This window comes from Rhinolophus sinicus, chromosome 12 (genome assembly GCF_057876585.1).
Source record: "Rhinolophus sinicus isolate RSI-liver-muscle chromosome 12, RSI-T2T, whole genome shotgun sequence".
Taxonomy (NCBI): Eukaryota; Metazoa; Chordata; class Mammalia; order Chiroptera; family Rhinolophidae; genus Rhinolophus; species Rhinolophus sinicus.
The window spans coordinates 31870691-31898034 of NC_142512.1; the positions used below are offsets into that span (position 1 = coordinate 31870691).

Sequence of the window (27344 nt, forward strand, 5' to 3'; positions counted from 1 at the left end):
TATGAGCCACTCTGCATTTATTTGGTGTTCAACACACTTTGCTTCCCAGAGAGAAAACAGACAGTCTGAGATATCTCATTTTAATAAATCCCCTGCTTCTGGCTTTATATCCTGAATTTCTATGCCCGTTAATCAAGGTTTGGTACCATCACATAGTGGTTAAAATTTTTCCCTGAGATCATCAAGGCTGTGCCACAAATATCTTGCCCTGCCATAATTCAGAAGAAAACATAGGAAACTTGAAGTCTTTTGGTGGTGCAAGAGGCAGACAACTTAGGTAGAATTCCTGAGAAAAAAGTGTCGAGTCAGCCAGGCCACTGAATAGAATTTCCCTGGCTGTGGACTATTACCTCTTCAACATCTCCAAACATTCTAGAAGGGAAATTAATCTTATTGCATATAAAGAAAGACACTTTGTCACAGTGCTGTGTGCAAAGCATCTCGGCTTCTGCTAACTACCAGAGCCATCCTGATGCCTCAGTTTCCAGTAAAATGCAGAGCAGGTGAGGTATGGACAGCCTTTCCCCAGCAACATACAGAAAAGAGAAAAACCCAGACGTGGATGATGAGGGGAAAAAATGGTTATCACATTATGTACTTAGTCAGCCCTACAGTGTTTTTCAAAATGGTTTGAAATCAAAACAGCTTCTGATCCTCCACGAGTGGGAATGGGCAGAGACTTACTGGATTATCACCTCATATCCCAGCCAAATCAAGTCACAAAGCTTACGTACGGCAAATTGACATCTACACAGTTTTCCAGTCTTGGTGCACTGAGAGTCACCTCTGAAGGGAATGCAAATTCCAACAGCCCTCCAGAGTGCTAGGCCAGATGGTCATTCTTGCGTTTTAATGTTACTCTTCCACCCACCCATCCCCCGCAGAAGGAAACGGGCAAAATGGAATGACTGTGTTCCCCACTGAGGACTTCCCTTTTAAAAAACAAACAAGCAGAAGTTTCCCTAATCTGACCCATATTCAATAGTGGAAGAAGGCAGCTGGTTCTGGGGCAGAGAGAGTGGGAAAGGAAGTGGGGGTCGGGCACACACACACTCAGGGCTGCCATGCTGGATGGAGAGTGTGCCACCTCTGAAGACGGAAAAGTGAAAGGAAGGCTGAGCATTCGTGGGTTGTGGCACTTCCAGAGACATCGTTCCACGGACGCAAGGCTCCCAGTTGCCTTTCTTAGGTTTTCTTGAGGTAGGTCTGACAGGCTTTCTCCATGTCTTTCAAGAAGTTAGGAACTCCATTCTGCAAAACAAAGGAGACTGTCACTTCTGTGTCCTCACAGCAGTCAGTCCTGATTCTTTGGGATGTGACTGTGGTAAACAGATGACTTGTGGGGTAATAAAAAACAATAGGGCCTTGCACTGGATTTCAAAGGAATGATGCCACCGGTAAAGACAAAAGGTAAGATCCAGGGCGTAGGTGAGACTAGATGACAGAGACCACTACTGCAAGACACTGCCTGTACTTTGGCTTTTGCTAGTAAAAAGTTAAGATATTTTTGAGACACCATTTTTTGAAAAGAAAGAAAACAACACAGGAGATGGAATTGGGCTGGGTTGTCCATTTCTTCCAAAGAAATGAGAGCAAGGACTTGCTTTACAGAATGAGAAAATGGGAAGGACTGGGGGGCAAGACATTGGATATATTATTGTTAACCTCAAGTTGAGCATTGTGCAAAACGTTCCCCAATCATTGTCTTATTTACTCCCACTCTATGAAGCAGATAATACCCACCTCCATTTTTAAAAGGGAAAAACTCGGTGGCTTCCATAGATTACATAGTCAAAGCAGAGCCAGGATTCAAATTTGCATGGGTTTGACCCAAAGCCTATGTGCCTTTTCACTCTCCCAGGGAATCCCAGCCAGGAAGTAAAACTTGCACAAAGCAGGCTGAATGGTCCCCCACCCCCACCTCCAAGACAGGCTCTTAAGCAGTCTCTAGTGATTTGGGCTACCACTGTAGTTCCCTTTCCTTACAGAACCACGAAACAAAACCACAGTCACAAGACCAGAGGCTTTCCCCAGGCTTGGAGACGTCTGTCTCCCAGGCCAGGTCAGCCGTCTTACTCCTCCATAAGTAGATACAGGGCCCAAAGGAACCATTGTTCCTACAAGGAGCCGGCTATTGTCCGGAGGTTCCAGAGAATGAGCCTGGCGGGGTTTCAGGGCACTAGCAGGGAGGGGCTGGCATTCCAGAAAAGGAGTCTTTGTCTTTTGTCCCAGACTCTTCCTGGGTATTGGCAACCCCAGTCCTACCATGGTCACTCAACCAAGCTGCTTCATAAAAGAGCCTCATTAGGCGTGAGACAGGGTGTCTCTTCAGCCTGACAGCCCCAAGGGCTAAGTCAACATTTGTCAAACACACTTCCCCCTCCTGCCTCCTGGGATCTCACCTTGGCAGCCCAGTTAATGAGCCAGGACGGAATTTGGCCACCCGGGTTATCGAAGTAATACATGAAAACTAGAGGGGGAAAGAAAGAACAATTCAAAAAGAGAAAGAAAACATGTTAGAAAGATACAGCAACAAGCCCTGCAAACCTTCTACCTTCAGATTCAGACCCAGAAAAGGAGGGAGGTTAACAGGGAATTCAGATGGACTTTCCTTCTCTACCCTGTCTTTCAAGATACGTGTATATAAACATTTTTGAAAACATAGCCACAGTTACGTTTTTCAGCTCTTTATTAAACACCTGGCAAGTGCTAGACACTTGGATATAGTGTCTCATTTAATTATTTATCTCATTCATTATCCTAACAATCCTAAAGAGTTGGTGAAATTAAACCCCCGTTTATAAATGATAAAACGGAGACTCAGAAAAGTTAGGTGACTTGTCAAAGTGACAGATCAGAACTATGGTCCAGATTTTGCCTCAGACACAAGGCCATTCATTCAAGTAGGGCAGGTGGCCGCATGCCTGGCTCTCTGCCCCCGGCCTGTCTTGTGTTTTCGCTGGGCGGGAGCTGTGTCCCTGAGATAGTCCTGCCAGCTCTTCACCCCCCCACCCCAGACCTGGAGGCAAACGAGCCAGCTATGTATCCACAGGACCAGCCTGAAGTCATTTCTAAAGCCTTCTGGTTCGTTTTGATGTTCTGATTTCATCGGGACAATGCATGAGTCAGTCAAAGAAGGGGTGAGATTTAAACATCCACTTTGCACTCCTGCCTACGTGAGACGAATGGAGTCTCTCCCCAGGTGTTCATCCCTAGGTTGTTTTGCACCCCCATCCATTCCCTGACCTCAGGGAACAAGCTTCGTGCATTTACATGCCTCACAATCAGCATGGCCTTCACATGGGCAGCCCTAGCCACTGCACCAACAGGAGCCCTGGCTTTACCTTTGCTCCCCTTCTTGCCATTGCTCTCGATCGCCAGGCTCTGCTTGTACCCCTTCACCCGGATCACGCCTGGCTTCTCGGAAAACTGTGGCAGGGAGATGCTCTGTGCCAGGACCACATAGATCTTCCGTCCTTCCACGTCCAGCTCTCGCCGCTGCCGGATGTAGACATACTGCACCGCCAGTCAAGGCATGACATCAATGCCAGCATTTCAGATGGGCAGAAGGAAAGGCCCACAAGCCTGAAGCAAAGGGAGGGACTGCTGTTCCTGCCACTGGCATTTCTTCCCACGTGTACTGTTACTTCAGTTACCTGCCTTGTCTCTCTACCTGCACTACAAGGTGATGCTTCATACCACCTGATATGAAGACCATTTGAGAGCGGGCATTACCCACCTGTGAATGATGCCTTGCTGCTTCTAATTATGTGGGGAAACCACTCCTCCTTTCTCTAAGAAGATGCTGGGAGACATCAGAGGATTGACCACCTATTAGCTGTGTGATCCTGGGTTAGTTACTCAACATTTCTGAGACTCAGTTTCCCTATGTAGGAAGAGGGAGTAACATAGTCCAGCAGGTAGGCTTGGTGGAGGAATTAGAGAAAGACTGAAGCAGAATAAGGACTCGATAAACAATGGGGTCATTCCACTTTGTCTTGCCCTCCCCCGAAGCTCTAATTACTGACTTCTACACACACAGGACGGTCACGCAATGTTACTTACAACTGGAGACCAAAGGAAGACACATCAATACCTGAATATTTAGTAGACAGAGGTCCTCCCTGGGTTAACCTGGTTCACCAAGAAAAACACAGCCATTGCATCTCAGTAAACACAGAACAACCACCATGTCTATGCCACTATTTGAGGAAGACAATCCTAATAATCAGTCACCCCCTCCCGAGCCCTTACCATGAAATAAGCACTGTGGGCTTTACTTATAGCATCAGTTTTGATCCTGACAAAGTCCCTGTGAGTTCAGTATAAGTATCCCCATCTTCAAGGTGGCAAAACTACATCAGAAAAGTAAAGAAACTTGCCCACAGTCCCATAGCCCAACTGATGTGATGAAACCTGAATTTGAACCCAGATCTGACTTCGAAACCTAGTTGGACTTCCATAGCTGGACAAGGTTCTACTCTTTGTCCATTATACTTTCAAATGACAGAATTTTAGATTTCTTACTAGAAAGGAATTAAAAGCCTAAGACAATAAAAAACATCACTGTAAGTATAACATGATTACACTTACTGTAACAGCAACAACCACAGCCCCATGCCCCCTCAGAGTCTTGATAACACCCATGGTTGTCCCACCCTTCACTCAGGCACCCTGCAGGATGCTCTATTGCCCCCACTCTCTAAGTAATGTGGAGTAAAGTTTTTAAAGTTTTGGGGAAGAAATTATGTTGCTTTGGCTCTGGTTTTCCTCTCCCCCACCTCACAGCAAATACTGTCCCACTTTCTCCCACAACGTACTCAGCTCATGTGATAGACATTACCTGACACTCCACTGAGGAAAAAAAAAAAATCACTTGATATAGTGATTAAAATTTGTCAGAGGTCTTTGAAGGATTAGAAGTCCCAGCATGCCACATAACCTATGACCGGAGAACCACTAGTTCACTGAGACCCAGAGACATGAAACGTTTTTCCCAAGGTCACACAGCAAACCAGAAAATGGGCACACACTCAACCCGGGATCTTTCCTCCAAAACCAATGTTCTTTACCACTGCACTATTCTCGGTTCTCAAATATTTAACCACCCTTATTGGAGAGACATATACACATATATAAAGACGAAGAATCTCATTATGGGATTGCATGGCATTGGAAAGCCAGTGCAATAGAAGTTTAAGGACCCCCAAGTGTCCACTCCTGAGAATACCTCCTAGCAGCGTCGCTGTGAGGTCAGAGAGGTGGCATCATGCCCTGGGCAAGATTCCCATCTCTGGAGACAGCTGGACCTGTGTCCCATACCTGCCTCCTAGCTCTGTGAACCTGAGCCAAGTTGGGAACTTCCTTATCTGAAATGGGCATGATGGTCCCTACCTTCCTCCCTTGTACAGTTGTTGGCAGGATCAGAGAAAACCATATCAAATCTCAGGGATGAAGCAGTTCACAAGTTGTTCAAATACACACTATGTGTGAGGAAACTATCTAGCAGTATGTGGGATTTGTGCCAATAGATAAACCCTATAGAGTTTTGGGTGGGGGGTGGGAGATGAAGTTAAGGGGGATCAAATATATGGTGATGGAAGGAGAACTGACTCTGGGTGATGAACACATAATGGGATTTATAGATGATGTAATACAGAATTGTATACCTGAAATCTATGTAATTTTACTAACAATTGTCACCCCAATAAATTTAATAAAAAAAAAACAAAACAAAAACACAAAAAACCCTATAGAGTTTATAATCTAGTTGGCAGCCAGGGCAGACACATATACTGAGACACATACAATGCACACAAAACACATCCACACGTTTATTCTCTTTCTAGAGAATAATTATTTAGGAACATACAGACTTATAGAATCTTAGAGCTAGAAAAGATCACCTAATTCAGTGGTTTCCGAAATTTATTTTTCAATCCACGAGACCCTTTGCTAAAAGGATCTTACATGGAAATTCAGTGTGTACAACCCACCACTGCTGTGATTGAAGAGAACAGTGAAGGAATCGAAACATCGCCTAACAGACACCCTACCCCCACCCCGCCCTCCCAACCTAGTCCTAAGCAGTCTTCTTAGAACCTTGGAGTGCCAACTAAAATTCCCCACATTCCATTCAACTGCTTCATATCATAAAAGAGGAAATTGAGAAGAAGCATATATCCGGTGTCCAGAGCCAGTAGTCAGTGAGGGGTCTCTGTGGGGCCCACAAAATGGGAGGAGGGGGATGAGCGATCTGGAATTATGGGGGCCTGAGTTCCAGTACTCATTCTGCCACTAACCACCAGGAAGGCTGCCACTGTCATTTTACCTCTCTATAGATTGAGGGAGTGTATTCAACATTCTTTATAAACAGTGTTTTCCAGATCCCCAGTTCTGTGGCCCAATAATTTCAAGCCCTACAGAAACGTCTCAGGAAAGTATGAGCTGCCCTCCAATGACCACAATCACATGCTCCACATGGTCAGGCCCAGAAATCACACCCTGAGAGGTCTCCTTAAGCCCCACAAGAGGCAATAGCTTTAGCAGATGCTTCTGCAAGAATCAAAGACAGTGTTGTCCACACCTGAGGGACATACCACCTTGGGTGATGGTCACGGGGACAGCAACACTTAGAAAGTTGAGCAACGGTGCATCTTGGGAAAGGATACATCCCTGTTGGACATGGGAAAAGGGTATTTCACTTCCCAGTAGACCACGGTCTTGCCGTCGCATTCTTTTTCATAGAGTTCTAAGGAGAACAAAAGAAGTTAATGCATTTGGAAGCCTCTTTTGCTTCAGTTAACAAGAAGCCTAGGTATGATGCCCTGGTAGGGTATGATAAGCCACTAACACGTAGGGCACAGAATTCGGAAAAAAAATCAGGTAGATTCATTACTGCTGAAAGCTTGTCGCCTAGGGGCACAGTCCAGTAGATATAAAAACCCGGTAAAAATAACATAACCCAACAAAATTTGTTCATCTCATACGGTAGCAGAAACAAGATTCTCCGATAGAATGCAATGAAACACAATCAGGCATCCAAAAATAAATTCCCAGGTTTTAAAAATCCGAGTGACCACCAGATGTCGCTAGAGTACCAATAGTTTTGCTCTTGAAACCTTTCTTCCCCTTTTCAAGTTCAGGACATTACAGAGAGCCCTGGACTGCGTCATGCAGCCTCGTGTATTTAGCTGGGACATGAAGGTTCCAGAGAGGGCAGTGTCCTTCCTGTACAGCCAGAAAGTGGCATAACCGCAGTTTCTTGCTTCTCTCCCATGTTTCTTATACTATACCACAGCTACAGTGACCAGATTTCCTTAATATTCCACCATGCTATTGTGTGCACATAGCAGCCATTTCTTGGAGGGAGGCAGCAAAAGAATTTGATGACATGTGCATCCTCTGACCCCATGCTGTACAGTGAGTTTCTACATAACCATTTAGAGAAGAAGGCAAGCCAAGGCTGCTGAAGTAACCAAGAAAGTCCCTTGAGGAGATACTGATGGGGGAAATGTATTATTAATTCAGCTTTCAAAACAAAATTTATTAGAAGTAGACTGTGGATTAAAGAGCTTACCAGCCCAATGGGGCCACAAGAGGCTGACGACAGCACTTGAAAGGGAAGGAGAGGACATGCTCAGCACCGACTCTCCTCTTGGACTAGCATCTGAATTCTTCTTCAGGGCGTCACCCTCCCCCTCCTTCTCGATTGTGTGGTTTAAGCAGAACTGACCCAGCATTGGTTTCAGGACTGGGAAAGTGAACAAGACATGGCCTGGGATGGTGCATCTGGCCAGGGGCTTAGCTTGCCGCTCTAGCAGGGTTAGGCTGAAAAGTGCTTTAGTAAAGGCTCACAAGTAGCTCACAGACTATCCAGGAGGACCAGAGTTAGGGTTAGAACCTCAGGATTGTTCCAGAGAAGCCAGTCTGCTGCTGCCACTGGACCAGACACCACAGCGTGCGCTGCTTATGCCGGGTACCAAATATCAGAAGCTCTGCAACTCTTTCCCCCAAAGCCAGATGCTTAGCTGTGACCGTTATCAGAACATGGATTCTGCATGCTGCCTGTTTCCTCCTGTTGCTCTTTCCCAAACTGAAGCCACATGTGCATCTTATGGGCAACTTCTATATCACATGAGAGAACCATGGCTGCTAGGGAGACTAGGACAGAGAACGTCTGGTTTCACCTTTGGATAAGTGAGCATCATAATTCCCCCCAGATAGGAAAGGTATTTGAAAACACTGGGAGGCCCAAAACTATGACAAATGTCCACAGGAAGTAAGCACATTGTGCATGCTGAGGTGATAAGAGCTAACCCTGGGACTCTGGCTGCTACCAGTAGGAAACTGGAGTTCTTGGTCTGATTCCTCTGGGGCTATTTACGTGGTTAGAATAGAAGCCTGGATCTTCTGGTAGCCATCTTTGCCATGACACAGGAATCTGCCTGAGAACTAGGTCAACACAGAAGAAAACAGAGTCAAGAGATGGAGAAATTATTTAAGGATTGGATGCAGCCATCCTAGAGGCTAGAAACCCATGGCGTTTCCAATACCATGAATCAATAAATGTTTTCCTTTTCTTACACTGGTGTTTGTTAGCTTTTTGTCACTTGCAACCAAGAGTCCTCAGTACAGCAAGGGTCTTTCAGAGTTTATTTGCCCCTTGGCAACTCCACGGTTCTATTCCACTGTGACGGAGATGGCAGAGGCCACTCCCATGATCCTCTACTTAATGCCTTTCAGAACTCTCCACAACTTAACAGAGTAAAATCTAAGAACCGCAGGCTGGTGGCCAGTCTAGGCCCTTGGGGATCTGAACCTTCCACCCACCCTAGCTCCAGATTCTGCTACCAAATGGCTCACAGTTTTGAACATATCATGCTGTTTCATGTTTGCCTGACTTTATTCATGCTGTTCCCTGGGCCTGGCATGCCCTGATTGATACCACTCACCCCTTACCCCCTCACATACATGTTGTATTCTTGTTTATGAATCTTTGATTCAACATCCAAAACAAAGCTCGGGCACCACCTCCTCCAAGAAGCCTTCCATGACACTTAGGTATACAGAATGACAACCAACTTATGTAGCCCTCAGAGCAAAACTGGAGAATGGATCTAAGAGTCTGCAAGGAGCAAATCCTAGGGACAGCAAAGACACATTTCAGCCCAGCACTTAAGACTTTGATGCCAAGATTTAAAAAGAAACATCATATAGAAATTAAAACTGTTGCTTTATACTGGCTAGAATAAATAACAACAGATTCAACTTTCCAACTGATTTGTTTTTAATAGCAGGTGTTAACTCACCTTTAACATGTTGGTCCCACTGTTTTCTGTAGTCTAAGTCCATATAGACGTCTGCGAGTAGAGCTGGCGGGGTGTCCTCCAGAACCCCAAACACTTTATACTCATAAAGTCCAGTCTGCTGTAAAAACAGAACAGGCAGAAACAACCTGTTGATTCTCAAGTTGAGAGACAGCTGGATGACACAGCATAGGAAAAACAGCTGAGGATGTTGTGTATGCAACACCATCTACTGAGCCACCTCCCTGTGGTCTTGGTGACACAATGGTGGAAGAGCCGATGAGGCCCCTGCTGTCATGGGCCGTAAATTCAGCTAGAGACATTGGTAGTAATAGCTATAAACAGCATCCAGTAATTTTAGTGGGCTACAGGAAGGGTTAATGTGATAACAGTGCCTGATTTGGTGGAGGGGGGTTCTACCATGTTTCGCTGAAAATAAGACCTAGCCAATCAGCTCTGAAGAGTCTTTTGGAGCAAAAATTAAGACCGGGTCTTACATAAATTATGTAAGATCCATTCTTATATTATAGTAAAATAAGACTGGGTCTTATATTCATTTTTGCTCCAAAAGACGCATTAGAGACGATTGTCCGGCTAGGTCTTATTTTCGGGGAAACACGGTATATAATGTAGTGATCAGGAAATGCCTCTCTGATGGGGTAACATTTACCAGAACATCTTATTCTAAATATTAGAAGGAACCATTCATGGAAAGATGAGGAAAGTCCATTCCTAGTAGAGGAAGGCCCTCGGGTTGATGGACTGGCATGCTCAAAGAACAAAAAGGCAGGGCATCTGGAGAACTGTCGATGGGGGAGCGTGGTAGGAGCTGAGGTAAGAGAGGTAGCAGGGGCTGGGCCCCAAAGGGATTTGTAGACCAGGGTCAGGGTTAAATATTTTGTTCTAACTGCTATGGAAAACCAATGAATGACTTTAAACAGGGAAGAACTTTAAACAGGGCACGGCTTTAAAAGGATGATTCTTGCTGCTTGGTAGAAAGCAGATCTTAAGGGAGCAAGGAGGGGGTTTAGAAGACCAGTACAGAAGTGCAGGTAAAAGATGACGGTGATTTGAACAGAGAGGTCACGGGAGTGATGGAGAAAAGTCAGTGATTTAGGGATATGTTTTGGAAGTAATGTCCATAAGAATTGCTGACAGATTAGCTGTGGGGAAAGAGAAAGCAAAGAATTGCAGATAACTCTTAGAACCTTTGCTTGAACAACCAGGAAAGTGGGTTAGAAAAAACGTGGGCAGGAGATCATTTGTGGGCTGTGGGGTAATCAAGAGTTTTACTTTTGAGTTTGAGATGCTTATTAAACATCCCAGTGGGAGTGTCATACATAGGCAGCAAGCACTCAGGGTACAGGTTACTAATATTTTAGATACTCACGGGGCATAATGAAACCCAACACGTTGTTTTCTCAATCCCAAGACAGAATTTTTCAGCAATCGATTCTTTTTTAGATAAAGGACTGGAAAGGGGAAGGAACACCATTTTCAGATCATATTAGCCCCTTTTATTCAGAAAAAAAAAAAAAAAAAAAAGGCCATTTCTAGATTCCAAAGTACAAGAGCGTTCCCTTGTTTTCATGTCAAGTCATATCATATCCTCATCTGCGACAGTTCAAGGCTGGATGGAGTTGGCTGCTCTACACATTTTCACTCTCTGTTCAAAGGCAACTTCAAGTTCCTGACCCTCATGTTGCCGAAAGGTTCTATTGTTGAGATTAAACCAATAGCTCTTACATTTAAGTGCAAAAGCAAATGAACAGAGTCTTTGGATGGGCTTGAACTTCCAGGTGCTAACACACTGTTACTGGGTAGTCGTGCGTGGATGAAGACATCCTCTTAATCATCAGGCCAGAAAAGTATGGGAAGGCAAGCCTCACCGTGGTGAATGTTTCTAGAGATCACGAAACTGCAAAGGTCTCCTGGCTCAGGTGGCATAACCCAGGGATAAATACTTGGCAGTTTACAGATCTCAGATACCCGTGAAAGTACCTGGCGAGAAATGGAAGGTAATTATTGAAATGGAATTCACAAGGGTTTTCCAGCTCTGGAAGTATGTGGCTTTATACCAAGGGTCTCCAATCATCACATGACAAACTGGTAGATCTGAACCTCTTAAGTGCTGTGCCATGGATGCCCCAATTGGGGGTGGGGGCAGACCTTGGGAGAAACACCTCCCTCGCCCTCATGTCTCCCCCCTCACGTGCATATATGGAAAACACAGTAAGGGTTTATACCTGCACACACTGACACCCAAACAAGTTTTAATCCACTTTGGGAGACAGACAATGAGCTCTTTGTTCAGGAACGTGGGGGCCCGATTGTCCATACATACTGAGCAAAAAGCGACAATTGTGTCTTGCGATAAGTATCTCCCCAACTTTACATGAGTTCGCTTTGGTTATCTGGATAAAGTAAGACAAACGGTTTCCTTAAACTGGTTCCCTGCCCCCTCCTGAGAGCAGTTACAGGTCTAGTGACCTCAGTCCTATACATATCACAGAAAAGAAAACAGAAGCCCTCTAGGAAGGGAAAAATAGACCGATGTGATTTACGTGAATACAGAAGAATGCACTATTGTGACAACTTCCTTTAAACACTCCCTTTGTGGCAGAACTGAGAAAAGCCAGAACTCCCAAGGAGCAAACTGCTGGGTAACACCTTTCCTAGTCTATCGATAAAATGTTCTTTTCTAGCACTGAACAGCCCCGCCCAAATTCTTGGATCAAAGCACTTGTTCACCCATTACTTCTTTTTTAAAAAAGGACCTTAGCGAAGATGCCCTCATTTTTATTTTGCTTTTTAAAACATACAATGAATTTTTATATTATAGAAATAATTCAGTATAGGAAAACTGGAAAAGGCCAAAAAGAATAAAGAAAATAAAAATGGCATGTAACCCTATAATCCACAAATATCTATTAGTAATAGTTGCCATATTCCTTTTAGGTAAATAAATACTTCCCTATGTTACAAAATGGGAATAACATGGTATAAACAGCTTGTATTCTTATGTTCAACAATATTATATTGAAGCTATGGAGAGATCACACCTAATTTAATCATTCCCGTAAGTTATTTCTGTTTCCAAATATTTTTACAAATATAAATATTGCTGGAATAATCTAGTATTTCATATGGACCACTTTGGTCCATAATTGTAATTTTTTTCATTAGGAAAACTTCCTTAGAGATAAATTGTACGGTAAAGGGTATTAACATTTTAAGGTTCTTTATACTTTTTACAAAGCTTTAAGAAAGTTCATACCAATTTATACTCTCACCAATAGCAAAAGAGCAAGTATCTCATGAGGATTGAGTGCCATTGTTCATACAAACAAACAGTTTGATAGGAAAACTCATAAATCTTAGCTTAATTTGGGCAAAGTTTTATTCTTGATTGAGCTCCTTAAAATTTGAGATATAAACTGTCACATTTGTTGCAGATCTGTTTCTCAGCTTAACAACATTTCAATAAACGACTCAGAAGTCTCTTGGCTTTTCCTAATGTTCCTCTAGAAAACCACAGCTAAGAATGGCTCCATTTCTTGATCACGTGTGAAACATGCTGCATTCTTTTCTAATGTTCCATTTATAGGACATTTAACTTTCTACACTTCAGACAGGAAAAGAATTTATTCAATGATAGAGATTCTGTATCTTGTGTAGTATACAATTACAAGAAGAAACAAAAGATTTGGTAGGGCATAAAATTCCTTCTTTCTTGCTAAGAGAATCCCTCTGGTTCTGTGCACAGTTAATAACTTTCCTGGTCTCCTATGCAGATGAGGTCGCCAAATGACACCTCTTTCCTGTTTTTCATATGGATGTTTGGAGCTGCAGTCAGTGTTTTGTGATGAAAAAGTAACAAACATGCGAAATACTGGCATTCCTGATCAGCTAAACCAATGCCAGCAACTGTTGATCTCTGAAGTACTTGTTAGGTGAGAAAAATAAACCCGTTTGCTTAAGTCATTGTTAACCCAGTATTTGGTTACTTGCAGCTGAAAGCAATCCTAATTGATACAAGTGACCCTTCCTGACAATAAATTTCACTTGAGTCCTGTGATCCCGGAAAACAGTGAAGGTTAAGAAATGCTGCGGCACTCTGTGTTCCAGAAAAAAGCTTATGGTAAAGAACCTCCATTCCCCACTTGACTTAGATAAGATTCACAGATGCCCCCCATGTTTGCCTGTGACAAGGCCAGACACAGACCCTCTAAATTCCTTTTCATTGCCTCATAAATGATTTGCTGAACTGCTTACCCACTGACCAATCAGAACAAAATACTTGTTAACCAAACTGCTTTCGCTTCTCTCCTTTGTCCAGGCCCCTAAACGTTGGCCCACCCTCAGCCTGAGCCAGCATAGAGCCCTCCTGAGAATAGAGTGGCCTTAGGGTAAAACAGTCTCTGATCTACTATCCAAGCATGCCACCTTTCATCCCACTTCCCCACATGTGGTATCTGGTCTTGCTTACTCCTCCCTGTAAAAGAAAATCTCTTTTTGCCTAACTCTTGAGACACTCACAGATCTTATGGTCAGTGTTCTCATTGCAATGATCCCTCCCCCGTCTTTGCAATAATGCTTCGGAATAAAAGTCTCTCCTTACTAAATCCAGTTTTGTTTTTCATTTGACATTGCTCTGAAGTAGAAGAGGAGAGAGAGAGAGAGAGAGAGAGAGAGAGAGAGAGAGAGAGAGAGAGAGAGAGAGAGAGAGAGAGAGAGAGAGAAGTACTCATAAGACTTAGGAATATTTACAGGGAAATATGATTACGTATGTGTAAATTCATTACGACAGTACAGAAGTACATAAACATTACTAAAATGCATTAGCAAGGAAGAGACTAGGTAACGGACACTGTTAATGAACAATAAATAGAAGTCTATTTAATTTTGTGCAGAGATGCCTAAAACTCCACACACTCGGTTATAAGAAGTGCTACCACCTTCCACTGAGGAACTCAGAAAAAAATTATAAACTTGCTGGGACCTGCTACATCCTGGGCCCTGAGAAGAAATTAGGCATGGGCTGGCTTTTTGACTTGGAACGTGCTTCATTTGGTGACCTGTCAGCCGCAGTCACTGCAACAGCCAAGTACTCTTCTATTTGAAGTTTTCCAATCACTTTAACCTACTATAAAGGCTTTCAATAATACCAGTAATTGTCTCTCTCAGCACAGGGTAGTTTCCAGGCTTAGACTCATTCATGATCTCATCTAAACTTGAATACAGCCCTGCGTGATGTAGATAGGGACATGATTGCGACTGTCATCTTTACACGAAGAAATGAAGCTCAGAGAGGCTAAACCCCTGGCCTGAGTCTTAGTTAGTACTGGGACAGCCAGAAAGAGGGGGACACCAGCCCCTTCTACTTCCCACAATGTCTCCTTATTTAGCTCTCCTCTGTCCGCATGTTTTCTCCAAACCATTATTCCGAACCACAAGTTAATGAGTAAGGTAAAGAAGACACATCACATCAGATCTTAGAGCCAGAAAGGGACCCTTTATGTCAAAAGATGTCAGTGACTTGCCAAGAGTCAGCAGATGACACTGTTGGCGGCAAAGCCTGGATGGGAACCTGTTCCTTCAGATTCACAAGACAGCGCTCCTGCCACGACCACCCAGGATGGACCTCCCACTGAGACGTTGCCCTGAAGCCCCAATCTGGTGTATTTGTCCAACAGGCCTCCAACTACAGGATGAGGTATTTTTTAGATGCTGCTTCTGAGAGTTCCACATAAAGGGAGAAAGCATGAATACTCTCACTTTCAAAGGACTAGGGCTGTGCTCTTTCCTTGTGTTGTTCCAAAGAGTTGTCTCAAAAACCTTGTAGCCAGAATATACAGCCTGGGGGTTACAGCAAGGGCTCAGAGTCACAGCCGGGATACAATCTACCCACGAGCCTTGCTTTCCTCCGAGGCAAAGTGGGTCTAATGAGTTTCTACCTACGGGAATGATTGTGAGGATTAAATTAGATAATCCATCTAAAGTTCTTACTGTGGTGCTAGAGCGTGGTAAAGTACTTAGTACATATTAGATACTGTTTTCATCCACGAGGTCGATATGATGATTTCCTTTTTCCAGGTTGAAGGACTCAGGATTCAGAACTGTAACATAATGCACGTTTTCAGGGAAACTAACATCTATGGATTCCTTGCTCTAAGTCAGGCCCTGTGCTTGGCGATTAATACTCTCAATAATTCTGTGATGTGAGCATCATATTATCTCCACTTTTATAAACGAAGAAATGGAGGGGGGTGGAGGTGTGGCTCAGCAACTTGCTACTGAAATTGCTAGTTTTTGAGATGTTCTGTTATTCTGGATACCTTGTTCTACACATCAAGCTATCAGGTTGGTGCAAAAGTAATTGTGGTTTAAAAGGCTAAAAATAATTGCAAAAACCGCAATTACTTTTGCACCAACCTAATATTATACTACTTTTTAGCAATGGCTATTCAAATGTATGAAAGAAAATGGTTCGATTTCTTCAGTTTCATTCACAGAGTTAAAATATTTTGAGAAACATAAGTGCCAGTTATGGTACATTTATTTATCCTAAGCATAATAAATTCTGGAAGAACTAACATGTTTACACGTGAGAAATACCAAAATGTCGTAACGTTTTCATTTGACATTGCAGTTCCCACAGAGCAGCAATCCCTGGTGGACCCCCAAGCCCCCGACCCACCCCACACTTGACCTCACTCATTCTCTTCAATTTACGGTGTTTATGTGCATTTATAGCACTAACTACAAGACAGCCTGGTGAGTCACATTTCTCTCATCCTGTAAATGCCACCCTGAGTGTGCACGGAATTTTCTCTGCCTCTCACAGAGCTGATTTCCATTCCTCAGGGGGACAGGAAGCCTCCCCAATCTATGATGGTAGAAGCCGTCCAACTCCAGCCACTCTGGCAAGTAAGACTTAGATGGTATAAAAAGTAAGCATTTTTCACCAAAGAGAATCAGTGCTAATGGCAGGAGTCAAAGCTGCAGCTGCTACTGGGACGTGTTATGCCAAGACTGTATGAAGTGAGAAACAGTACACCTGATTTAAGGCTTTAGAGCTCTCTAAGGAAACAGGGTAGGTTTAACCCCTTAGGATTGCCGATAGCTAGATAAAATAACAATGATATTCAGTGCTTACTGAATATCAGACACCGGGCAGAGTGATTCCCGTGGATTATCCCGTGCAATCCACAGAATGATAATAATATGAGGTAAAGACCACCGGTAAACCCATTTTTCAGACAAGAGAACTGGGGCTTAAAGAAGTTCTGAGAACTAGCTGGAAAAAGGCAAATCTAGAGAGAAAGAGAGTAGATTGGTGGTTGTCTGGGGTTGGGAATGGGAACAGGGAATGACTACAAATGGGCAAGAGGTCTCTTTTGGGGATAACACGAATGTTCTATTAAAAAATTAGATCGTGGTGAAGGTTACATAACTCCATAAATTTACTAAAAATCATTGAATTGTACTAAAAATGAGTGAATTTTATGGTATATAAATGATACCTCAATAAAACTCATAGAAATGATACCTCAATAAATAAAAAGAGAGGTTATAAAACTTACCCAAGATCACACAACTAATAATGGTAGAACGTGGACGGGAAGCAAGTAATCTGACAGCAGAGTTCATGGTTATGATATTGCCTCCAAATTGTCTCTTACTTCTCCGAACGTATCGCTAGATAAGTAATAAGCAGTCAGAGTATAGCTGTAGTTAGAGTGACCATATAATTTATCATTCCAACAAGCACAGTTTTGAGTGTGAAAGGGGTGTTGTAAAAATTTTCACCCAGACAATAGCTGTAAACCAGGCCTGTGGCGGGTATATTGGGACATATGGTCACCCTAGCTATATAGCTCACAACAAAACACCATTTAATTTACTAGGTGCTTCAAAATGTATCCTTCCACTGGATCCCCGTACAACTTTGGCAGAACAGGAATGATCTCCAGTGTACAGATGAGGAAAATGAGACTTAGACAGGCTCTTAGGCTCATAAATCCTAAAATGACAGAGTAATTAAGCATCAAAACTATACTTTAGACCCGGGGTTGTCAAATCTATCAGGCTGGATATTTCTGAACAGTCCACAAGCTAAGAATGTTTTTACATCTTTAAATGGTTATATAAGTACCTACATAATGTCGTCTTGGTCTGCAAAGCCTAAAATATTTACTATTTGGCCCTTTACAGAAAAGGCTTGGCATTCCCTGTTGGGTCACAAACCTGGCCAGGAGCTTCCCGGATGTAATCTGAAACCAGACCTGGTACAAGGAGGGCAGGGAGAGACTGAAAACAGGGGCAGACCACCCCACGGTGGGAGGTGGCAGGTTTCATAAGCAAGGGAACTTACAGATGAAGCTTGTTTGGGGGAAGCTGCAAGATGAGTAGTTTTCCATACCTGCCCGCCGAAATCTTCAAGGTTTATACAGAAGCCTTAACGGGGCTCAGTCATGCACACAGTCTAGTCTCATCATCATATTTCTATCTCAAGGCTGTGTCCTTGGGCTGCTTCTAGTACAAGAAGGCAAGTGGTGTGCATAGTCCAAGCCCAGGGCAAGGAGCAGAGGCTTCCCCATTGCCCAGGTCCAGCTCACAGGTCAAATGGGCAGTCACATCTTCTAGGTGACCTTCCCCTGCTTTAGACCACTGCCACCACCACTGCCAAAACATACAACCCAGGAAAACTCTGAATTACTAGAGTCATATTGCAATCGCACAGATGACAGGAATCTTTGTGTCCTAAGCCCCAGATATATTTATATTTTATTTTGAATCCCATGGGGGCTCACCATTTAAGCCCAATCAACCATTCAAAGCAAACCTTCCAATCCTGAGTACACCACACAGAATAAATACCAAAACTCTTAAATATATCATGTTCAAATTCAGAAAATAAAAAAGAGAAAAATCATGAAAAGCTGGGGGGACCCATTTTACCTATGTGGATGAGAATTACAGCAGACGTCTCATCAGAAACCATCCAGGGAAAAAGAAAGTGGAGCAAAATACATAATGTATTGAAAGACAAAAGCCACCAACCTAGAATTCTATATCCAATGACAAATAGAAAACTTTTTTTCAGACAAATGAAAACTGAGGGAATTCAGCCAGCAGCAGACCTACTCTGGAAGAAATGTTAAAAGATTTTCAAGGAGGAAAAAATGTGATGCAGGTCAAAAACTCAGTTCTGTGTAACATGAAATTGCCTGTTTTATTGTCGTACAGCTTCTGGAAGATAAGGACTTTGTCTCATTCACCAGGAACCACCAGGGCTTAGCACAATGGCAGGCACACAACAGGTTCTGAAAGACTACTGAAATGAGTACATGAACAAATATTTTGGAATTTTCATTAGTGTATATTCAGATAACCCAAAGGTAGCTAACCCAAAGGTAGCTAAACTAAATGGCAAAAGAAGGCAGTTATGTCTATCTCTAAACTTTTGTATCCTAAAAAACACATTAAAAGTTCCAGAAAATGCAAAGGTTCATATTTGTACGGGTTCTTTCTTACAAGAATATATTTATTTGTGTAATTTCCCTGAAGGGGAAAATAGTCTCCCAACATAATGTCAGAGAATGGTAAGCCTTTGGAGTTACAAACCATGCCTATTGGAAAACCTGCTAGAATACTCCTCCCACCCATAGGTGATGATTCTGACATCAACAGCAGATTGGTAGACCAAGGAAGAACCATCCTCCACCTGGCATTGCCCCTATTCAGCCCCTGGTTCACCCATGTATTGGTACGGTATTACATCCAAGGATCCAGTGTCCAAATCATTCCCAACAAGTCTCTTCTCCTCTCAAAGGGTTCTGAAGGCCCAACAGAACGCAGAGTTTTGCTTTATTATTAGCCACCTCATGTAATCCCCATGCAGAGATCTGGTAAAAGACAGAACCCAAAGCTTGGCTTACACCCAGAGATGGAAATGGGGAATCCTACTCACCCCTCTCCCCTTATCCCCCCAAGTCTAAATCTTAGGACCAGCACTCTCCTCCTGCCTCATACCACAGGCTCACGCTGAGAGAGAAGTGAGGAGGGGGAGAACTGAGGCTCTACCTAGCTATCCAGTTGTGTATTCAAGGAAGATGGAAGAGAGAGCGGAAGAGTGAGCGAACACTTGGTCTGTGGCAGGAAGTAGAATGCCACACATGGGTGCTCAGCTTTAACATGGCGGTCCCAACCACTAGTAAAACATGGCTCAGTAAGTGTCCTGGTTTCCATCAGTGTTCTATCACTCATGCTGCTAACTACTCCTCCCTTAGGAGAGAGGCGGAATGCTGAAAGAAGGGAGCAGAACAGTCCTGTAATCCGGAAATAAAGAAGGTCATTATACAACTCAGATGATAGTCACACTTGGAGAATAGAATGGCAGTGGAAACTTCTCACCCATTGAGGTAAATCTGTTCTCATGGCACTTAAATCTGTGCTTCCCTCTGAAAGGCCAAATTTTCTCTCAGCCCAGCCTGGCTAAAATTTTCCAGTCATGCCAGGCTTTCAGAATTTTAATAAGTCAACAGCATGGAAAGAGCAATTCCTGGGAAAGGACTGTCTGCTTCTCAGCAAACTCGTCGATTAGAAGACCTATTAAAGGACAAAAGCACAACATAGGTAGTTCCTTCTCACAGTGCCAGATACTTAGATTGAAAAACATAACAAGTCATCAGCCAAATCTTTTCAGTCCAACATTTACTTGGTCTAAATTGAAGATGTGCACCTCTGCACGCTGGTTTCACACTGCCCACTGGCATGTCACGTGTCTGTTGGCACGGTAACACAGCCCAGAGCTCCAGCGAGACCTGACTGCACATCACTGGGAAGGCTTTTGTAAGGGACCCGTCTGTTGGCCCTTCTCTGCCAGAACTTCTCAGCATTGCTCAGGGGACCACATTCACTCCCAAGTGGTCACCTAGTTAAAAATCAGGGAGAATGAGTCTTAAATATTGCTTTTGTCTCAATATGCTTTTTTGTCTCACTGTTACCTTTCCGTTTCCATTGCTTCTCATCTCTAGGGCACTCTCCATCCTCTCAATGTCAAAAGCCTCCTGAGTACCAGGCTGGATGCTCCCTAAATATCAGTGGTTCTCAAAGTATGGTCCCTGGACCAGGAGCTTCAGCCTCACATGGCAAGTGGTTGCACCACACCAGACTTACTGAGTCAGAAACTCTGGGAGTGGGGTCTCGGCTCTGAACTTAACAGCCCCTCCAGGTGATTTTGATGTATTGCTCAAGGTTGAGAACTACTCTGCCATATATCATCGCACTCAATGACTATTGAAAGGATAAAAATCCTGAAACACAAATATTATCCTTGTTTTGCAAATGGAGCTGGGATTTCAAAATGAAAAAGGGATTGACCAATATTACCCAGATAGTACGTGGGGCTTGGCCCCTGGCCACTCTCCAACCTCAACTTCACCGCAGTCCCGTGGCCTTCTGGCTCTTCCTGGGAAGCTCAGCCTAGCTCAGGGGCTTAGCCCTCAGGGTTCCCTGTACTGCGTGGTTGAAAACCCAGCATGCTCCTTTGAATCTCCTGCGAAGCTTTCACATCAAAAACAAAAACAACGCCAATAAAAACAAACAAAAACAAACACACCCATTTTTATTAGAATCATTTCAAACACACGCAAATGCAGCGAGAGCAGAATAATCAACCCCTATATGAAAGGGGGACTTTTCAACAGGACCACCCAATCCCCACCCCAAATCAATTAAACCTGAGACTCTAGGGGAGAGCTTGGTGATTGTGATGGGCTGAGCTTTCAGAAACATGCTCCGGTACATTTCTCTTCCAGTATTTGCACTTCACTTCTATTGGAACTCAAATATTACCTCCGTGGAGTTGCTTTCCAAACTCCCTTCTCTAAAACACATCACATCACCCCTGGCTACCCCCCGCCCCCCATACCATCTTCTGTCCCTTCATCCCACTTTACTTTCTTCGTAGCATTTTTCATCCAACATTTCATTATATACTCTGAGTTTATTCTCACCAGTGATTGTAGTTAACTTTTTAAGAAGCTCATTCACTGAAGCAGCAGCTCCATCTTTCTGTTCCCTGCTTATCTATCCCCAGTGCCTGTGAGGAATTTAATGAGTATCTCCTGAATGGATAAATGATAGTGGTGCTGGGGGTGGCTGGTTAGCTCAGTTGGTTAGAGCACGGTGTTGATTATACCAAGGTTGCCAATTCAATCCCCACATGGGCCACTGTGAGCTGCGCCCACCCTTAAAAAAAAACAAACAGTGAGAGATAGTGATGCAGAGCAGAGATTTTAACCCAGGATTATTTGCCTCCAAAACCCAGGCTGGCAGCTCTTGTCTAGTTTTGTTTAACCTCCAGAAAGAGAATATAGCTCTTGTCTTGAAGCAAACTGTATCTTTGGTTCTGAGTTTATCAAAGTAGACAGGTGCATGTCTAGATACCCGTTATGAGGTCTTGTGTGGCTCACTTAACAACTCTGGGTCATACTTCCACCTGTAAAACAGGAAAATAAGCCCTATCTTCCAGATTTGTTTAGAGGGATAATGAAACTTACATGTGACAGCATATGTAAATTAAAAGACTATGTCAAGGTAAGTTATTACCATTACAACCTGTGGAGGAAAAAAGAGAAGAAGAAAGGAAGGAAACAGAGTAGGCAAAGAATTCAGAAAAAGAAACAAACAAACAAAAAAAAACAACAACAACAACAACAACAAAAAACGGTGATGCTGTTGGACAGGATGGCTTCAAAGAAAATAAAAAAGTAACAAAATATTGTATGTCAAAAAATCTTTTCAAGAAGATGATTCAGAAATATTTGTCTACTAAAAAAAACCTACACTCTTTTTTTACTTATAAAATGTAATTTATTTGTTACACTAAAAACTTTTTAAGTGCTTTAGACACTTATTTCAGTCTTTTCAAAACATGTAATAGTAACTTTGACACAGCATCATTTATATCACAATCACAGCTCACTATGGACAAATCATAGATGGCCATACATGAGCCAGACACACAGAAGGTTATCTCCAAAGGAACACCCAGTCTGGTGGACTGGATAAAAGCCACTACAAAGTTTGTTTATACTGAGCAGGGAGGATGTCCAATTCTTCCTATCCTATAAATTGCTGGTGGTACCCCCTGACGAAGCAGCTAATGAAGCCATGTTGGACTGGAGACAAGGTCATGGCAAATACTTTGATGAAGAGGGACCCTTTTGCATGTACACTTCATATAACCTGACTGCTGCAAAATCGAGCAATCCAAGGAGCCTTATCCAATTGATTACCTATCTCGGTTTTCCCTTATGGGTCTTACAGATGCTAAGAAATAAGAGTAATTAACAAGAAAATGGGGAGAATCCGGGACTCACCCCAGCAGAGTGGAAATCTTTAAATAGGGTGTATGAAGCAGATATTGATGGGGTCGCAGTAGTTTTAATGCAGCACTATTCAAAGTTAAGTGGATCAACACCCATCCTGCAACATTAAAGGGTATAGCAAGTCCAATCTATTTACCCCATCAGGAGGAATTTTAAAAGTCAGAAGTCAAAGACTGCAATGAGAAACCTCACCTGGAATCTCCTGGGGCAACGGTCAGGTAGATTAATCAAGACGAAGATTGACAGGCCAGGGTCTTCTGGTCTGACCCCAGTTGTGACCTGGGGAACTAAGTCCATGTGCACAGGTGTGGGCAAAATGGTTTGGGGGTATGTGGAAGAAAAGACAACAACACGCATGGTGGATTAAACAACACTGGCCCACAAGACAGAAAGGGGCTTTAGGGGAGACAGGTCCAGGATTGGGCCTAGTGTAGGACAAGCGGAATTCATTTTTGATGAGGAGTGGTGTTCAGAAGAAAAGATTTACTAACTAGAGCTTAGAAGGAATTCTCTTCCAGGAGAAGGTAAAGAAAGAGAGTCAACCTGGAAAGAAAAAGAGGCTTTAGCAAAGTGGGTCAGGCAACAAATAATGCTGGATAATGCTAGAGGCCAGTAAGGGTTCTAGGAAAGGGCTTGTACCCTGACCCAATAGAGCTTCTTGACATTTTAATACAGATGGAGATCAAAATGGCCACTGGCCCTCCATTCTAGCTCTGAGACTAGAATCTTATGGCCCTTTCAACTTACAGAAGCTCTCTTCCGGAGAGCACCTGTAATTGACATCAATGACCTCATCACCAGAACAGGTTGAAATAAGACGTACAGTAGGATTAGTAGGGATGGGAGCTGTTGTGAATACCACTATCATTCTCCCCAGAGGAGAGAGGTGACCCCTGATCCATAGCAATATGCGATGGAAACAATAAACACTACAAAGCCACTCTCTCTGCCTCAGCTCACAGGCCATGGATATTGTGAGATAAAAGGCACAAAAGCAAAAAAGCACAGGCCCCTGTGGGGGTGAGGGGATGTAGGGAGTGGTCTGGGTTGGCTGGATGGATGAGTCATGGGAGAAAAAGCTGGAAATGTGAGTTCAGACCAAAGTAGTTCAGTATAGCCCCTTCGGCTACATTTGCATTCTTTCAGAGAGGCCATGGAGGAGTGTGTTTATAGCACAGGTCTGGTGTTAGACAGCTGAGTTCTGATCCCAGTTCAAATCTGGAACAATCCACTTAACCTTCCCATTAATTCACTTCCATACAGGTGAAAACACGATAATCATAGTCCCCCACCTTAGGCGTGGACTGAGTAAGTCGATACCGCAGACACTTACACAGTGCCTGGAACATAAGAAAGCATGTAATGTCTCAGCTATTACAATAGTTACTAATGCTGCAATTAACAGTACCACTGAAATTGGAGTGATAAGGTCACAGCCTCTCTTTCAGGTGTTTGATTGGGCTGTAATGTGTAGGATGGAAGGCTGGGAAACTAGTTAAGAGGTCACTGCAATTCTAGGTGAGAGGTGCCATCCAAGGTGGCAAACTTATAGGAAAGTAAAGGGAAGGGAAACGGGCCAGATGTCAGATACGTCTGAGCAACCAAATGGACAAAACTTGGCAAATGCCTGGATCTGGCTGGTATGGAAAATGGAATAGTCAGAAGATAAATGGATTTTGCCTGAAAACACATCCGTTTTTGCACCAAGGTAACTGTTGAAATTACATTAGGAAATTAATTCTGTCTGCTCTAGAGTGTGAACTTCTTGTTCTACCCAATGGCCCTGGTACACACAGACATTCAGAGCCCCTCCTGGCTCTAGTAACACTATAAAACTCTGGTCTCCTGCCAAGAACCCTCAATTTCACTTACCTTGCCCAAGGGTGACTTTTAACCTACTTGTCATGAGCTACTATCATCCAGAGCAAATGATGACAGGCCTCAGGTGCAATGTGACCCTTCCACCTGGATGGCTCCCTGGTTCCAAGGGCCTCAGTGAACCCCTGGAGACTTGCTTAATAACCAACTGCACTCCTACATTTTCAGTTAATCTTCCTCCCTGAAGCTTTAGACTAAAGTTATTAAAAAGTGCAATTTACAAGGAAGGGGCAGCAGCCAAAGGAAGCAAGTCACTAGAGGTGATAATAGGTCCCTTCTCAGCAACACTCCTCTCCACACACACTAGCCACCCTGCACATCCAGTCTCTGGAAAATCCAGTCTCTTTTCCACCTATATTCAACCCCTAGGTTTCCCACAGACACATACCACTGGCACCCAGCCAGGAGGGGGGATCCAAGTCCTTGCAAGCAAATGCATGGCGCTAAAAATCAGCAGACCCACGTTTTAACTTGATCATTAACTTCTAACAGCTCCCCCTCCCCCCATCGCACCTCAGAGGTGAGGCTGAACTCGGACAACCCCCAACTCCCAACTCGGTACAAGGTCCGCTGGAGGCACCGCCCCTGCGCTCGCTCCTCCCAGCTCCAGAAGACCCGCCGGGTACAGACTTCAGCGGCTGGAGCCCCTCACTCCCCGCGGGCAGGTTGGCCCCGGAGCGCTGCACCCCGCTGCCCTCCAGCAGGCCGGCCGCTACCTGGTCCAGCAGCCGGTAGATGCTGATGCCCAAGGTCTCCACCAGCAGCTGCCAGTCGGCCCCGGCCAGCGCGGGCTGCTGGAGCTCCGTGCAGGCCTGCCGGAACTGCTCCTCCGAGAACCCGCCAGCCGCAGGGTCCATCCTTCCGCAGTCCCGGCTCCTCACCCTGCGGGGACGGCTGCCGACAGGCTCCGGGCCGGCTCGGGGGCGGGGCGAGAGGGCGGCCCGGCGTGTTTGGCTGAGAACAGAGAAGTGATAAAGAGGGGAAGGCGGGATTTATGGGGAGTAGAAGTCTAGGGGGTGGCGGAGCCAGGGAGGGGAGGGCCTCGGGAAGTGGGCGGAGCTGAGCTGGAGACTAGAGAGGATGGAAAAAAAGTAAAAGGAGTAATATTGGACTTGATCAGGGGAAGGATGGAAGGGCTAAGGAAGTGGGGAGGGGGGGGGCTTCTTTATAGACGGAAGGAAGGCGGAAGACACTCATGTCATCTCAGACACTAGAAACATTTCAGTAGCCCACATTCCTCCCACCCCATACCCTCCAGACCTGCTTGGGTGTTTCTTCTTTACCTTCTCAGAAGATAAGGAAAGTTTCTGAGCGGTTTGGGAGGTGAGATGGACAACGCAGACATGGTCGAAAATCACAGGGGTCAGATGCTAGAACTATATTTCAATATGATTTCTATTCTTTTTGTTATGGATTTTAAAACACGATTGTGAGAACGTGTCCATGAGATTCACCAGAAGGCCGAAGGGGCCCATGGCACGGAAAGGATTAAGAAACCTAATATATAATGGATCTGCAAGGTAATTTGCCACCCTGAAGGGTGAAAGATGATCTAAAGGTTATTGTGGTATCCATCAAGGATTTCTGCAGCTTGAATAATTTAGATCTTTTGCAACTCAAAGTTGTTTTTGTTCCCTCAGGTCCCTTGGGTATTACTATATTTCTTACCACCAGACTGTACTTGGCCTTAAATAAAGTAGGTAGTTTAAACATCAAAACAATATAACACCACACAAGTGCCAATAAATTCTGGAAATCTGTGTTTCCTAATCTGTAAAATGGGGTAAGGATTGTGCAACTAGTTAGAATGAAGGAGACTACATGAAATAAACATAGAACATGTTTGCACAGTGCCTGTCAAACGTACAATAAAAATTCCTATTTGTTTAATGACTATATTGAAGTGTTTCTCGTTCTGTACTTGAAAGAAAGCTTTGAAGTTGATGGCAAATTCTATGTTTTTGCCAGTTTCCAAGGTGAGAAATAAGGTCCGATTTGGCAGCATCGTTAAATTACTGCTTTATTCAATACAATGCTGGTTCTGTTTTGTTTTATGAGGATGGGAGGAAGGGTGTTGTATTTTCTTGGACTAAATGCACAAGAGATTAGAGACAGACTTCCCTACTATTTTTATAAAGCCTTTGAAGGGAGAAAGGCTTTTAAGTTCTCTCATCTTTATAAAAATTACATTATATTTAAACTAAAATTCAGTTGTTTAAACATGGAATTTCACCAGAAATCACTGGCTCTGAAGTGTTTTCAAGTAACTTGAAGGAATCCCATTATAAAGGTGTGCTTTAATGAAACTACACCTTTATCACAATATAGCAATAGATTAACGAAGACAAGCTTGAGAGTATAAATGGCATTAGGCAAGATATATAAGGCAGGAAACTTAAGGTGTATTAATTGCTTGTGTTTAAAAGTATGTTTACTAAACTCAGAAGGTAGAATACCTGGATATTGGGGTATGTTGAGATTTACACCCATGTTTATTTTATTACGGTTAATAAAAAAAAGAATCATATTAAGAAATAGTTTTTATTTTGTGCAAAGGTGTAGAAAAGTCTTGGAAAGCGGTCTAAAAAATCCTGTTCTCCTTCAGCGTTTGCCTGTGATTAGGCCAGCCTGTTTTCCTTTGTGAAAAACACTCTCTAGAGAAATTTACAGCAATATAACAGCTAAAGCTGAACCTCCTGGCTTCAAACATTGAAATGCTGGATAAAATATACCAAAAATAGTCTTAAATACATAGTTT

The 27344-nt window shown here is 43.6% G+C and overlaps 1 protein-coding gene across 1 annotated transcript; it reads right to left on the reverse strand.

Moving 5' to 3' along the window:
• PCTP (phosphatidylcholine transfer protein) lies at positions 1-25570 on the reverse strand. Its single transcript, XM_088802175.1, has 6 exons — positions 25303-25570; positions 9312-9429; positions 6672-6751; positions 3345-3516; positions 2403-2470; positions 1-1251 (listed from the first exon to the last, which is right to left on the reverse strand). The coding sequence occupies exons 1-6, from the start codon at positions 25441-25443 to the stop codon at positions 1186-1188; spliced, it is 645 nt and encodes a 214-aa protein (XP_088658301.1). The 5' UTR covers positions 25444-25570; the 3' UTR covers positions 1-1185.
• Positions 25571-27344: the final 1774 nt, after the last annotated feature.

Bases quoted from the DNA above. Each gene is read 5' to 3' on its own strand.
- PCTP (XM_088802175.1), bottom strand. From the start codon at position 25,443: ATGGACCCTGCGGCTGGCGGGTTCTCGGAGGAGCAGTTCCGGCAGGCC. The intron at 6,752-9,311 runs GTGAGTTAACAC...TGTTCTCCTTAG, and splicing joins GTGGGACCAACATGTTAAAG to AACTCTATGAAAAAGAATGC. The intron at 1,252-2,402 runs GTGAGATCCCAG...TTTGTTTTGCAG, and splicing joins TCATTAACTGGGCTGCCAAG to AATGGAGTTCCTAACTTCTT.